The 17,016-nt window shown below is 39.5% G+C and overlaps 1 protein-coding gene across 1 annotated transcript in view; it reads right to left on the minus strand.

Annotated features, from left to right (window-relative positions):
- Positions 1 to 7,577: 7,577 nt before the first annotated feature.
- RELN (reelin) overlaps positions 7,578 to 17,016 on the minus strand; it is a 532,619-nt gene continuing 523,180 nt past the window's right edge. Inside the window, exon 64 of the mRNA XM_081244879.1 lies at positions 7,578 to 8,685. Coding sequence (XP_081101005.1) covers positions 8,589 to 8,685 — 97 coding nt within the window. The 3' untranslated portion in view covers positions 7,578 to 8,588. The remainder of the gene's footprint in view (positions 8,686 to 17,016) is intronic.

Here is a 17,016-nt window from a genome sequence, read left to right on the forward strand (position 1 = left end):
TTTTGATTGACTTCATTAACTTAATGGTAATGCAAACGCTAAGGAAAACGTACTTACTTTCTTAAGTTGTATTACTTAGAAAACCTTTTACTTTGGAATTACTAAAATGCAGACCACCTGCAATGGCAGGATAAAATTGCCAAACGATTAAGTTATCAGGGGCTACACGTGGCATTTAGCATGAAGAGAAGCCCAACTGTTTTTGATTTCAAATTGAACAGGCAGTGCACACCTGCACCTACACCTTACAAATCAGTCCACTGTTGTTGTTGTTGTTGTTGTTTTAATTACAAAGTTCCACCATCTTCCATTCTTCTGCAGCTCTTAGCAAAGCACCTCATACAGGAAAGGTGCTCAAATTCTTGTTGGATTGAGTCAATTCTTTTGGTATCACTCATAAATTAATGAGGAACGTGTAACTCTGTATAGTTTCAGAGTAGTTAAAGAGAAAAAAAAAAAAAAGAAAGAAATGCTACGTAACAGAATTGGGGCTTTCGGTGTTACTTAACAGGCTAGAATGCTTTCCAGCAGTGCACTTAAGATATCAGCCATAGCAACCTTACCTAGGAATTCTTCCCCCTGTTTCTTTCTAATGCAAATTGGCTTGAATTTCTCTCTCCTGCCTCCCGTCCCCTGCCTGAAAGTCTTCAGAAACAAAGAAACACTACAGAAATAATTAGAAGGGTTGCCTGGCAAAAACCTATTTCAAATTTCACTTCAGAAAGGCTTATGCATCCTATTGCATGCTCCAAATTCCTCTCCATTTCCAAGCTCACCTTAAATGATACATTTATATAACACTAGAGATTGTTCCCAGTTCTCAAATAAGAAAAAGATGAAGCCGGGCTTCCCAGGTGGCGCAGTGGTTGAGAGTCCGCCTGCCGACACGGGTTCGTGCCCCGGTCCGGGAAGATCCCACATGCCGCGGAGCGGCTGGGCCCGTGAGCCATGGCCGCTGAGCCTGCGCGTCCGGAGCCTGTGCTCCGCAACGGAGAGGCCACGGCAGTGAGAGGCCCGCGTACCGCGAAAAAAAAAAAAGAAGAAAGAAAAACATGAATCTCAGTCCAGCCTCCACCCCGAAATTGCCATTTTTGTTGTAAGTTTCCATTCAGGTTTTGAAAGTTTTAGACTCCACATTGATACACAGTCCTCATCACGGGGAGGAAAAGAATCTCCCCACCTGCCTCACAGCCTGTCTGACCGCTGCTTTGGGGTTTCTATCCTGCTTCCTCGTGGGTCTGGCCCAGAGTGCGCCCCAGCGAGGCAGTCAATGCAAGCGAACTGATTTCCTGATCAACTGTTTTACAAGTCAGGGCTTTCAGAGGCCATCATATCAGGGCGGCTATGACGGTAGAGCGCCCACTGCTTAGGCCGGAGACTTGTCTTAGGCGGGAGGCCACCACTACCAAATTCTAGGGCAGGAAGGCTCTCAGCAAGCCCTCCGCTCAGGGAGAGGCCGGAGACCCGAGGTTCAAACGTCCCCCGGGCGCCGGGAGGAGGCGGGGGGCGGCCCAGTCTCCGAACCACACCTGGGGGAACCAGAGCCGTCCAAGCGACGAGCGCACCCCGGCTCCCGGCTTGGCTGGGGGCGGCGCCGGGCTGCAGGGAGAAGACGAAGGGCAGAGCCGGGCTGGGGTACACGCGGCCTGAGGCTGCGCACAGCAGGGCAGGGCGGAGGGTTCTGGGCGCCTGAGAAGCTACGAAAACAAAACTGTAAAGACCAGAGGGTTGCGTTAGAACCACAGGGACGCACACGTCCAGGGAAGACGCAAACGTCGGGTAAAGAAGCTGTGCGGCCGCGGCCTCGGGGGTGGGGGGCGGGTTGGCAAAGGCAGGCGCTCCTTCAGACTTTATCCTGTCAGGGGTGAGAGACGGCCAAGGCGTGGGCACGCCAAATGTTGAATTCGTTTTAGGAAAGGGGTTTTCGGAGAGGTAGAGAGCCCGAAACACAGAGAGGGGCTAAAGACGCCGGGAGAGGCGACGACGCAGCAAGCCCCGTGGGCCCCCGCGGACCAGGCGGGGGGCGCTCCGCGCGCGCCGCGGCCGCTCCCGCCCCGGCCGCTCCCGCCCCGGCCCCGGCCCCGGCCCCGGCCCGCGCGCACTCACCGGCCGGCGCTGCCCGGCGCTGCCCTGGGCGGAGCCGCCGCCCCGCCGCGCTCCGGAGCCGCTGCCGCCTCGACGCCGCGCCACTGCTCCCTAGACCGGCAGTGGAGGCGCGGCGCCCAGCGCGACCCGTAACCCGAGCCCGCCCCGCCCCCCGCCGCGCCTCGCCGCGCGACCCCTGCGACCCAGAGCCTCCTCTCGAACTTCTAAGGTGGAAGGAAAGCCACACCCCCGCGCGTCCAGCCCCTCAGTGCTGCGCGAGCCACACCCACCCTCGTCTCCCGCGGCCCGCGGACTCCTCAAGATGGGATTCGTGCAGCAAACACAATAGACAAGCGAGAGTATTCAAGCGGGAAACATTGCTTCCTGTCATTTCTCTTTTTAATGAAAATACCCTAACAGATATTTCAAAATACACTCATTATGGAGACTCACACTGACACAGGAACAATGACAATACTGAATTGACAGTGCAGCTGTTTTGTTTTTTAAAGCTTTGACGAATTGCCTCGGATGAACACTACGTGCAAACGTGCGCGACAGATTCTTTCCCAGGCATTCGAGTTAGAATTTACAAATCAGCTTTTGTTTTTTTATTAAGTAATGCAACATAATATGCAGTTTAGGAGAAAGGAATATAAATGGAGGGGAAATGGAGACTGGAACGAAGGAAGTGATAAAAGAAGAAGCAAAGAGGGAAGGGAAGAGCCTGTTTTGTTTTTAGCACCTAGGATAAAAGAGAGCACCGTGGCCAGAGTGCTCGAATCCGAGAAGGTGAGGGGTAGAAATGATTTCAATATAAAAACTTTCCTCTGGCTTTGTCTTAGCAAGGATTATGGTTGGTTCATTAGGGTCATTTTTTTTTCTTTCTGCTTTTGTGCATTTCCAGAGTGCATACTTTCGTGACACATATGACGAGCTAGCTATTTGGGAGCGGGTCTTAAAGCTGAAAAGCGCACCTGGAGACCCAGTGCCTTCTGAGCAGAGGCCGGGTATCACCCTCGCAGCACGCGACGGGAGAGCTGGAAATTTCCTCTCTACTCCACAGGAGGGCACTCTCTTCAAGGGCGCCACACCAGCCTGAGAGTCCTGTGATGAAGTTACTGCTATCTCGGCCTGTGTGTGAAACCAATTTTGCTTTTCTTCAGGCTTTGATCATCTCTGAATAAATCCTAACAGAGTGAGATACTGAGAAGGAATGGGATTCCTGTGACATGACTTTCTGTTGTCGTCCATTTGACACTGGTCTTTGCCATTTTAGGAGATTACCTTGTCACCCACAGGTCCTGCAGCCCAGTACTTAAACTACAATGTACTTGGGAATCACCTGGGATTCTTGTTAAAAATGCAGATTCTCATTCAGTCGGTCTGGGTTGGGCCTGAGATATGCACTTCTAACAAGCTCCTAGGTGGGGCTGGTGGGCCGAATGGAGGACCAAATATTGAGTAGCAACACTGTAGATAGTTGGATTATAAACTATTTTTGGAAGTAGTGCTCAGGTACCTAATATAATAACAATTGTAATAGTAATACTGAGTAACACTTATTCAGTGCTTGGCACACGTGCTTGGCATTGTTCTAAGCACCTTACCTGTATTAACTTATATCACAACTTTGTGAGTTAGTGCTATTGTTTCTAGTTTGGAGATGAGTTTACTTTCAGTTTGGTGGCTTGATTTAATTTTGGAACTTGTAGATTAACATTGACCTCCAAAGTGAAAGCTATACAAAGGTTAATAGTCAGAGAAATGTCTTCCCTCCTTTGTTCCACTCATGCCACCCAATCCCCCCCCGGAGTAACCAGCTTCATGATTTTCTGTCTTATTCTTCCTGGTTTCTCTCCATAATGCTAAGCAGGTATAGCTATGTGTTCTGTTTTCTCTTCTTTCTTAAAGAGTGACTGTAAATGCTCTTTTGTGCTTAGCTTTTTTCACGTCCCAATATCTATGGAAATCACTCCATATCACTTCACGGAGATTATCCTCATTCTTTTTTACAGCTATATAATACTCCATTGTGTATACGTACCACACTGTGTTCAAACACTCATGTATGTTTGGATATTCATGTAGTTTCCAACATTTTATAGTTATAAATATTTTATTATAGTTAGGAAATTTAGAGGAAGACCAAATAATCAACTTCGTATCACCTAAAATATGAACATGAAAGAAATTACATTAAAATTAGGAATGCCTGGGTTTCTTCAGTGTTTAAGGGAGTTGTTTAGTTTTTGTTATGGTGATTGCAGAGGTGGTGAAAAGTGCCTGACTTATCATAGTATGTCTGGTTTCCATGGATAGTAACATTAAGGGATTCTTATAATAATTTTGCTGTAAGTTAGTCTACTGTCTCTAGATTTACTGAGGCAATATTTCTTACAGTTTCTGTGCCTTTTTATTATTCACATGTATATCCATATATTATTCAACCAGTATTCTCTCCATAAAAGTCATGTTTCCAGACTTAAATTTTCTTTCTCTGCTGTATTGACATGGTTTCTGGACACTGGAACCAGGGGCTGGAATAAGGTAATAAGGCCACTGGAGAGAGGCAGACTTTCCCATTGTCATTGCATGGTCTTCCGTGTCTATAAAGACAGCATCCATTTCCATCCATGTTGGGTTTAAAAAATACTGTAAAAATTCATTTATAATAAGCACCCAAAGGACTAAATAGAAGATACAGTTATGATGACAAGCCCCTCTCACCTCTGAACTGGAATTCTTTCAGTAACAGCTATTTTTTTTCTTTGCCTTCTGCACAATAAATAAACACATAGTCACTTTTTGTATTTACTACTATATTTTGTATGTGAAGCAGTTTGTAGTTTCTCTAGAGAAGTATGAATCCTTAGCAACATTCTTATCAGTCAACTTAAAATTATTCCTCAGCTGTTGTCCCAAATCTACCTGTTAATTCCAGTCTCCCAGCTTCTTTCCTTAACTCCGACCCCTCTCCACACTTTGGTCAGAGTGGACTTATCCCGGCGCCTCCTGGGTAAAGCGGAATTTTGTTAGTTTGAGAAAGTGCTCCCCTTCCCTCCCTCCTAAGGCCCCCAGCAACCCTGGACCCTGACATCTCTCCAGGCTGCTCCCCGGCGCCCCTCCTCAAATACAAATGAGCTTTCACTCCCGCAAGGAGCCAAGCTGTTTCCCGCCTTTGCATTTTTGCACATGCTGCTCTATTGCTAGAATATATTTCCCCATTGAATCTGCCTGACAAAGCCTATTTATTCTTTTCTTTTTTTGGCCTTGTCATGCAGCTTGCGGGATATTGAACCCAGGCCCCCAGCAATGTGAGTGACGAGTCCTAACCACTGGACCACCAGGGAATTCCCTATTCTTTTTTTTTTGCTATAATATTTAGATCCTCACATGAGAACAGAAATATGACAAACCCATTTGTATGCACACAACTCATTCAAGTCTTAACATTATATTATCTTTTGACTTTTAAAAAAGAAATAAAATATTTTAGATACAATGTCTTCCACATCCCCCACACTGATCTTATTTCCTCACGCGAAGTAACTATCATCATGCATTTGTATGTATCACTCCCATACATGCTTTTATAGTTTTGCAACGTATGCATGTATTCATAAGCAATATACAGTATTTGTCTGCAAGTTTTAATATTTGATAAATGGCATGATACTACATTTATAATTTTGCAACTTTTGTTGTTATCGTTAATAGGTATACTCTAAGTTTATCCATTTCCACCACCAAACAATGTTCTATTATGCAAATAAATCACAATTTATCCATCCTCTTGTTGATGTACGCTTGGATTGCTTCCCATTATTTGCAAGTACAAATAATGCTGCTGTGAACATTCTTGCACAAATCTCTTTGTGTATACATGTGAGAGTTTTACTATGGTAAATACCCAGAAGTAGCTTCGTCATGCTGTATACACAAATACAATTTTTACTGATATTGTAACCTATTCAATGTTACTGATACTATACTACTCTCTACAAAGATTTGTATTAACCGTATTTTCTTATTTGCAGTATTGTTGATGTCCTAGCATCTGGGGTCTTGCTGACATATACAATTTGCTGTCAAAAATATCAACTGGAAAACATTAAAATGAATGGGTACATGTTTTAAGTGATCCCCTCTAATTATTTCTTTAACCTTGGAACATAAGGAAGAGAGTGCTAGTGACAACCTCAGTGTGGGGCATTTTTAAAGTAATATATGTGTTATTTCTTAGGTAAAAGGTAAAATACGTGTGATATTGAATATATTTAAATTAGATATGAGTGTAGTTTACATTACAATGTACAGTGAAGAAGAGACAACAATGTAGAAACCACGGAAACTCGGCCATACAGATACTTTTTATCGGTTACTAAACTTTGTTTCCTTTAGCAAGATAAGTCAGTTGAGCCAACAATACTTGAATTCCTACTTTAACTATGTTTTCAAATTAAATAAACCAATAGATGTGAGTCCCAACTTACGGTTTTAAAATTTCGAGGAGATGAATTGGTGGGGAGTTCAAATCCTGTTCTGACGGCGAGACACATGGATGGGAGCACTGAAAATATCTCAGCCGTAGTCAGGGGGTAGTTCTATGGCGCATATAAGTTACTTGGAAAGATGAGGCTTTGGGAAAAATTCAACCCCTCGTACCAATGAAAAAAATGAAACAAAAATACCACCAAATGGTGAGCCAGCAGCAGACAATTTGTGAACGAAGAATCAACAATTAAGATACAATATTTAGAAACATTTATGGGCCACATATGCACTGAATTATACAATATGTCATATATTAGGTAGAAAAAAGAAGGCCTTGTATCTCCAAGGCAATGATTTACAATGGATTTGATACCAGACTCAAAATAAAATTTAACTAAACTTCTCAGTGAGATCATCCCTTATCGTTTCAATGAGAAATCCAATGATATCCAATCTCATTGGAGATCATCCAATGAGAAATACTACTGACATTCAGCCCTTTATTACCTGGGTATATTTTTTTAGCCCTCTGGAAAGCCAACAAATTCAACAATATCAACATATTTATTTTTTTGTAGATGTTAAAAACAAGCAGGGAAAATGTCTCAATCAGCATTTTTATCCTCAACACTTAGCACAGTGCCTGTCAAATAGCAAGCACTCAGTAGATATTTGCTGAATGAATGCATGAGTACTTATTATGAGCCAGGCATTATGTCAGCAGCTAACAAAATTTTCAGGAGTTAAATAGTTTTCAAAATTCTCTACTGGCTTTTCTTAGTGTAATTACAGAGTGAAAAATAGAAAAAACCTGAGTAAGAGAAAAATGGCTACATTGAGAGTGTGACTTCATAACTGCTATTATCAATGATGAAACAAAATTAAAAAACCGTAAATATATTTGACACTGTTCTCTCCAAACCTGACCAGGTTTATAAATCCTACAGAAAATTTAATTAACAGTAAATAAAGACAAATGAACTTCAAATGGCTTTTGAACATAATTTTTATTTAAGCATGGTCTTTTGGCATGGTTCACCCTAGAGTGCAACCTTTTCGTTACGTTAATAGAGAGTTCAGGGCTACAGGGCCATTATAATGTTGCTGGTGTTGGTACAACTTCATTAGAAAGGTATGAATATGACCCGCAGGAAAAACAATCCACAAAGAGAACACAATGAAAACATCCACTGTTTTACAAATCACTCTGTTACCACAGACACAAAATGGCAGTTACTGTTAGTAAATCAGCCACAGAACACTTTAAAAGAATCTTTAGACAAGGAAATGGGAATTCCTTTGTGGGAGATAGGGTCTTCATCCACAATTTTTAAGTAGAAAATATTTCAAGGTCAGGCATCTTTCTTATCCACAAAACAACGCTAAGCCAACATACATTTCAAGGGGTATATTAAAGGAGATACAATATCTTTACAACTATCTTCTTGAGTAGGTATTTCAATGAATTTTCTGCAGGATATAAGTAGCCTGAAATTCAGCAGCAAAATATTGCGACATAAGTAAATACAGTGTCAATGTGTTGTTATATTGTAGAAGAGAATACATAAAGGACAAACAATGATAATTTAATCATATAAAACATGATACATAGCTGAAATACAGTCCACTTAAATAGCTTTGTGACCAAGAATGTTAAATACTGTACTAAATGCCATTTTAAACATAAAATCTCTTAAACTTTTGTGCTTAAACTTTTTTTTCTGTTAAACTATTTCTTATTTTCAATACTGCCACTGTAACTGATATTACCACAGATCACAATTTGCACAGACACATCAACATGAAGACATTTACTTATGAGAAAATAAGTCACTTGTCATTAGTTCACAGTGTGGGAAAGTGGTGTATACTCAGTCTGGAGAAGGGCTTTCAGTTAATCACCAAGTCCTTCACAGAAATTTCCTGATATCAGATGCAGTACAAGATTTAAAAGAACGGAAAACAACACATCACAAGTTGGAAGGAAAAATAAACTTTTTGATTCCTCATGGGTATCGTCTAAGTGACCTTCGTCTTCTGTTGTAGAAGTGCCTGAGCCCATGTTGTCGTGAAAAATTCATCATGTAATTTTGTTTGCGAGTGCTGTTAAAATCAGAAAGGACAGAGGCAGGGGAGGGAAAGGAGAAAGAGCATGTAAGTCCCATCATTGAAAGCACAATCTAGAACCTTAGTCTAGGTCCTAAGTTACCCTGATACTTATTTGAAATTTTTCAGGGTTAATAGGTCATGCTGACATTACCACCCCAGGATAGAAGAACTAAAGGTTGACACCTGAATTCACTGCCTTTGGCCTTGAAGAAATTCCCTTCTTTTCATGAGCGAGGCCCGAACCAGAAAAAATGGTAAATTCTCTTGATTCATTGCAAAACTGGACCGAAACTTTTTGGATTTTTAATTTTATTCTTGAACTCTTTCTGAAAACATTTACTTGGATGGAGTTCATTTGAGACAAAGTGCGGGCTGTACCCATTACCTTATTTAAATACATCTTTAACAAGTAGAAAGCATAATCTGATTCTTTCAGCAAACATTTTCATTTAAAGCTTAAAAAGCAAAAACAAAGGGAAAACAAACTTGTTATCTGAATCAGCTTGAGCTTCCTATTTTATGCAGTCTCAGGGGCAAAATAAGGAAGCAAGTTTTTTTCTCAGAAGGTCGGATTCCACTGCCTTCCTCAAACAATAAGCAGCTTGGGTCATATTCTATACACATGGCCTTATGAAGGAGACACCCCACTGAAAAAAGATCACAAAATACTAAGAAAGTGTAATTCAATGTATAGATGTCAATGTATGTGTATATATTCCCTCCATGTATGTACATACACGTTCATGCATACATACTCTACGTGAAGCTGATAAAAATACTGAAAATGGATTTTAGGAGCCTGTAGGAATATGCACGATACTGGTAGAGACAGCTGTTAAAGTTTTGGTGTCAAAATGTAATTTAAAAAGGATCATTATCCATAAGGTCACTGACAAGAATCAGACTCCTTTCACACGTGGACTGGAGTGACAACATGTCTCTATGTAGCATTGAAGTGTGGTTTTTAAGTGTGCGCCTCTTAGTATTGTCCACATTCACTGAGTCTCTTGAATACTGTCTGGCCCTAAAGCCTTTTCCTCCTTAATTTTATGGGAACATAAAATGGGTATGGAGCAGGATAATGTCATGTGAAGTGCTATCACCATGAAGGTCAGTCAATATGACATGAACTTGAGTCACGGTAAAGAGGTGGGAATGGATAATTTTGCACTGAGCAGTGTATTCTTCTGAGTTATTAATGATCAACAGCCCAGGCAAGGTGTAAGATGATACTGTTTTACCTAGGATATTATACTAACACTTGTAACATACAGAAACCTTTAAAATAGGATTTTCTAGATGTTTGATCATGAGAAAAGAAAATTTATAATAAAATCTCTCAAAGGAAAATGCATAAAGCGAACTTCATCAGATATGTTTAATCAAAAAGCAATAGTATCTGTGCTGAAAACTTGATCAAAAGAAGACATCACATTGATATATATTTTGCAAAATAAAGTGCTAATAACTTTTCACCCTGGATTTCTATACTATCAAAATGCTAGAAACTATAGAATGGAAACAAAATATACTCTGAAGACACTGTAGAGAAAAAGAAAAAAATCAGGTTTCGTCTTCAGGTAGCTTGACTATCCTCCTTGCTCCCCTGTGTCAACCAAGTTGACCTGTTTCAATGTCATAGTTGAAGAAGGAAATGAATGCATCCATTATTCATTAGCTGCTATAAGTACTAGTTGCTGCCTACGTAAAGTCTAGTTACAAAAAACGGACAACGACCTCATGTATTGAACTAATCAAGTGTCAGGAGAAAGAAACCTCTCACCTCTTTAGTCACAGAAGATTGGGACTGGCACTAGCTGTCTTCCTGCCAGCATCCTAGGATAACCTGTGGCCCTTTCCCTGAATTTCCCTGAGCTATTACGGTGGCCCCCTAAGCTAGCCTCCACATTCTCTCCCCTTATGAAAGAAACACCACTGAAAAGATACTATGAAATACTAAGAAAGTATCACCGAATGTGTAATTGTATGTATGTGTGTGTGTGCATCTTCCCACGCATACATACAATGAATTTTGCACACCAGTTTCAGTAAACTTTCCCTCAAATGCTGGCTTTATCTTGTTAAAAAAAAAAAACAACAAAACCATTCATAATCCTTGTAAGTCAACTTTGCCAGCTATTTCAAGTCCTCCACATGTTTCACTTACTCTGTTTTTCAAGTCCTTTCATCCGCTACACCTCACACAGACACCTCTATTCAGACTCACCTTGAGCCCCATCCATCTGCCTTATTGGACAATCCCCAACACAGCTTCCTAAAATTCCTACTCATTTTCAAGTATCACATTTTCTTTCTTGCTTACCCCCTGCAGTAGGGATTTCCGCCCCCTCCTGTGAACCCCCATAGTGCTCAGTTTCTGCTTTGCATGGAGATGATTTGTGTTCACCTCTTGGCTCCCCACTGACTAAACTGCGGTGGGTGTCGTGGATGTGCCCCACTCCCTCCAGCCCCACATCAGAGCGCTGAGCCTCCTGCCTGACCCCTGGGGGGTCAAGGCATGTTTGTTGAACTTATGGTGACTTACTGATTGGATTCCTGTTGTAAATCATTACTCTTTAACTATAAGGAATAATTGCAAAGTTAAAGCAATGAAAATATTCCGTTGAAAACACATTTAAAGATATAAGGTACTCAAAGAGAATTTAAAATAGTTAAAATATCTTACACGGTAAAAAGATAAACTCAGAACACTCAAGATATTTAGTTACCTTAATGTGACCGAGATGGACATGAAAGTGACCTCCATATCCGGGAACAAAGGAACATTTAATTTGAACAAAAGTTGATGTGCATGTTTAATGGCTTTAAAGCCACTTCTCCATATAACTATTTACTTATTATGGACTGATTTAAATTCTTCATTTTTGTATGTGAGAAAATAAATATTAACAGGTTGCAGATCTTTTAATACCTTGATAATCGATCAGTCCAGCTTGGAAGCTGACCTCTACTTTAGGAGGCATTTTGATTCACTGGATACCCTTTAATTTTGAATACATTTTCGTATCAGTAGCATATCTTTGGATCTCTGCGAATGTTGATATGCACTCAGCATTTGCTATAGATGTCTAGTGTTTTGTAGTCACATTAGAAATGGCCACATTTTCAAAGCACACTTGAAACTAACTAGTAATTTTGTTATGTAAAGCATAAATATCTCTGGAGACAGTTAAGTTGGAATCTAACAAAGCAGATTTTTCCAGTTCATAACCTTTTGAAAATCAAGCACCATGGGAAGCTATACCAAAGTGCTGCCTGCTTCGAGGGCCATTTAATAAACTGACATGGTTATTAAACTTGTTGTGGCTTCTAAAATGTCTTAAGTTATAGGATTGGGCATTAGGGGAATTTTAAACAAGTTTAAAGATCTCATGCTTATTATCTTTTTTTGTGAAGCAGATCTGAGAGCCTATTTTTGTTTTTGATACATGTAGATGTATAGTTATAGATAAACCTATAACCAAAATAATTAAGGGGTGGTGGAATTTTAAGGATTTAGTTCTTCACTGTGATTATAGGGGAAAGTATTTTTATTATAATTCCAGTGAAATCAGGTAATATTCATCCCAAGGCATATCAACTACAGTACTTATTAATTTGCTTTGATTCTGAATAGAACTAGGTCCATTTATAAACTCCCATTATGAGTTAAGTCATTGAAGGAAGGGAGAATGATGACTTCTTGGAAATGCTAACTTAAATTTCCATTATCACTGAGGGAATTTGGGGACTTTAGACAGCATGTGGAATAATAAAATGCTTCCCTGTTTCTGCATAGGAAATACGGATATTGCAAGTTTTTTCAAGGACTAGTGACTGTGTTCTCTCGAACTGCTCTTCTGCACTGGAGCCACTATCTTAGGTTATTATTATGAAAAAAGTTGACTGATTTTTAATTGATTCTAAAGGAAATGGGGAAGATAGAGACTTGGTAGAAGTAATTTGAACTCACAGAAATTTAGGTATTTTTTCTGTTCAGTAATTTATTTTTCATCAAAACAAAATGATACAATAAATAATATTTTATATCAATGCAAAAATAAGAATCCAGTGACTGCCATTATCTTTCAGAGAAATATTGATGAGAGTAGAATGGGAAGCTGCCACTGAAACTAATCAATGAAACTGCCCTGCATAGAAGAAAAAAAAGTACATTTTACTTTCAAGGCCATGTGTTTTCAGGAGGGCTACATGTAGGTAAGTGTGGGCTCATACATCTCACAAATGTAGAAGGTTTCATTCTTTTCCCTGCTGAATGGGGATAGGAATAATATCTGATATTGTGTGCCTTGGGGAATTGTAAGGATTAAATGAAAGCTTCTAGTAGAATATGCATTTGTTTAATAAATGATAAACATTTTACCTTCTTCCCTAAGTTTAAAGTATCTCCATCAGAGGACCAATGTAAATATATATTAAAGAAGGCCAATCTTACCTAAGGATTCCTTCTTTCCTAAGTTTTAAAGTTTCTCTATTAGAGAGCAAATGTAAATATATATTTAAAAAGGCCAATCTTACCTAAGGATAGCATCTAGAACTCACAAATATTATGAATAAACCCATTCCCTTTTGCCTGTTCATTTATTAACTTAGAATAGAATTAAGAAGTCTAGGCATCCTCACTCATCTCCAGCACAAGAGATCTTTTGAAAGACACTCCATTTAATCAAAGCCCCTAGCTCTTTTCCACACATTTCTATTTTCACTTTCCCCTCATAACAAACTTATAAACTGTTAACGTTTCAAGAGCACCTAACAAAATCCCAGGCACAGAGTCAAACATTCAAATGAAGGAATGCTGATTGGTACTCTGGCCTGTACTCTTGTGCCCCATATTGTATACATCAGAAAATTACCACAATTTGGCTGAACTCCGAGTTTACATGATATAGGTTTCAAGTGTTCCAGTATATTTCAGTATCACATATAACTTTGTTTTCACAGGGTTTTTTTTCAGTTGCAAAGGTCTTCTACAAAACTTCTCAGTTAACGTAGGTAACAGTGACGAAACTATTAGTAAACAGTTCCCCGGAATTAGTAAGAGGACTTACCTTACTCTAGTGGAAAACCAATGACAGCAAATAATGAAATATAACACAAGTTAAAAAATGCCTTTCAACACATGCAGCACTGTGATTAGTCATAAAAGTCTGATCAGGTTTAGATGCGATATAGGATTTTTCATCTCTTTTGAAAATAAAAATTAAAGAAGTTATTTCTTATTCTCCTATACCTAATATATACATGTATTTAACTTTTCTATGTAATGCAACATGCAATATTTGCTCATAACCGTATGTCAAGGTACATGTAGCTATAGTACTACATTTGGCATAAATGTTGCATATAAAGTATAAATATGAAAGTAATCGTTTAATAACTACCATTAATTTTATTATTTGATTTTTCAATTATTTACATTTTAGACCATACTTATTCCTGAATATATTAAGGAATGGGCTCTTAAAAATACGTAAGTCCTCTATATCAAACAACACAATCAAATTTAATAAAGGATAAATATGCTTTGCAACAAATGTAATCTGCTGTTCTCCATGAATCATTTGTGCCAAAACTATGACAGTATCTTGATAATGAATACATGAGGGAATAGCCATGAGGGAACTCGTATTATAAAATCTGATAAGTGCCTTTAAGACCATAGTTAGCAGCATATTCGTTTCCAATTCTCAGCAAATGTGGTAATAATTCACTTTTTCGTACATCGATTCACAAAGGCTGACTCTTTACTGAGCCATTTGCTTTCAAGGGACACATGCAAAAATTGGCCCGCTTCCTTGTACACATGACAGGTTGTGACTTAGACACGTACACAGGAAATGTGATGTGTGAATGAAATGCAGAGGCGGGTGAGGGAGATTCTTAGGGCAGAAGGGTGAGTGCCCAGCAATAAGACAAAGGATTCCCTTTTATCCTAAGAAGAACCCCACCAGCATGGATCTTGTAAGGGATCTGCCCAAATGTATTCAAAAACATTTACTGAAAAACAAATGGTCTACGCTAGCCAATGAATCCAGAGACATTAGGTTTCTGATGCTTGATTGTCAATGACTGTGTTAAGCTGCATCACTCAGACTTTACGGATGAGGACTTCTTGTGAGCTAGTGAGGCTGGAAAAACGCGATCTGTCAATTCAGTTCATCTGTCCTGTGGCAGATTAGCAAAGGCTTATCGTCATGAAGTGCTTCCCATGTGCAGGTTTTATTGAAAAACGTCATCAGAGTGGGGAGAGTACACTCTCAAACAAGCATAAGGCATAAGTGACTTCGCTTGTTAAATGCTAAAACTGTGGTTTTTATCTTTACGGTCTGGGGCTTATTCTGTATATCCATATTTATGAAACTCAAATCCTTCTGGATGGAGTATCTTAGAATTAAACCATTAAATTAAAACTATATTCTCTATCTTGCTCATTTAGGAGGCACTCCTAAACCCTGAAATATTTTCAAAAGTGCTACATTTTTTTCTCATCAAACTCACATATCTTCTTGGTTAATATGGGCAATACTGGGGTTAGACTCAAGATACCACGCGTGACCAGTTTTTCTTTCTAGGAGTTTTTAGCATGTGTTCTTAGTGCACATGCACAAAAGCTAAACTATGGTAATAAAGCTAGATTAGGGCCAATCTTTACTCAGAAAAGAAAATATGTTCTAAAAATGTATACCCCCAACCACTGGTTGCAAAAAACATATTAGTTGCCCTATCTGCGGCATTCAATTAGGCAGGGCTTGTATCTCTTGAGATATGCACCTCAGCCTCCTGTGCCCTCCACACTTAAGGAGTTAACATTATTATTATTATTTTTTTTTGCGGTATGCGGGCCTCTCACCGTTGTGGCCTCTCCCGTTGTGGAGCACAGGCTCCAGACGCGCAGGCTCAGCGGCCATGGCTCACGGGCCCAGCCGCTCCGCGGCATGTGGGATCTTCCCAGACCGGGGCACGAACCCGTGTCCCCTGCATCGGCAGGCGGACTCTCAACCACTGCGCCACCAGGGAAGCCCAGGAGTTAACATTATTAGTTCCTATAACTAAGTGTTATTATACAAAAGTATAGTTAGTTAGGAGGATATTTTGAATTTAATAGGGCTTTATGGGAGTATTCCACCTCTCCATTTCTAAATATACATCTACTGCAGCAAAGTTATAATTAGTAATATTTGTGAATTGTGACATGAACCTTGGCTGGCTTCTTTGTGCTTTACTTGGTTGCAAGACACTTGGAAAAATGATTATATTTTATTTTTCTGAATTATCTGGAACTTCATTTTTAAGCTCATCAAATAAATGAATTAAAGTAACTGTTTTGTAGAGCTACTAAGGGCATATTAACTAGCAAATGCCTTAAAACTTTTTGTGACTCTTCTGAAAATAAGCAGTTTGAAAGAATACAGTGGCATAGAAATATTAAATCCTAAGACAAGAGCAAAACATCAAAAACATGGTTCTGAAAATATAATTTCTTTGTACCGTATTTTTAAAACAACTCATTGATTGAACTCAGCTTTATGAAGTATTTCTTCTTTCCAAAAAAGAAGGAAAACAAAGTGACTCCTTTAGTTTTAACAAATTTTAACATATTATATATATACACACACATATTTATATAAATATATAAAATTTTATGGTAACACGTGTAAAGCTATAATTTAAAATTATTCACCAAAAGAAGACTGAATAAAACTCAAGTCATGCAAGACTCTGCATGTGTGGCAATGCTGTTTTCTCATTTGAAATGTTTTAGTGCCCTGAGACTTTGAAACAATCATGCAGAATAAGAGCAGACAGGTGCCTACGTGCTAAACTCTTCGAAGTCTTAACATTCTGGAGATGGCATAAAAGTGAAGTCTTTATAAATACAGATGATTGCTCCAGAAAAATACCAGAAATGCTAGGTTTCTGGGATCTTATATAGTCTGACCTTGATTCTTGTAATAATATCATGGCTCTGGTTACTGCTTATAAAACTTAATACCAACAGCAGGTATACCAGAAGGTTCCCTGGGGCGCTGTGTGGTGAGAACCTCTGAAGCAGCAGGTCAACTCTGTTCTGCCCCCAAATTGTCAAGGGGTTATTTTATACCACGGAGTATATTTGTGCTTCTGACCCCACCTACTCTTTAATCTTAGTACATGGGAGGGAACTGTGGTGATAATATGCCTTGGAAATCCAAACTGCATAACTGCAATTGCTTGGTTGTATGGGGGGATACGAAATATCCTTTCAAACCCATGACATGTTAACAGTTGTTGTATCTACCCAAGGTCAGTATTAGCATCCTG

This window comes from Mesoplodon bidens (genome assembly GCF_964165515.1).
Source record: "Mesoplodon bidens genome assembly, chromosome: 9".
In the NCBI taxonomy this organism is placed as follows: Eukaryota; Metazoa; Chordata; class Mammalia; order Artiodactyla; family Ziphiidae; genus Mesoplodon; species Mesoplodon bidens.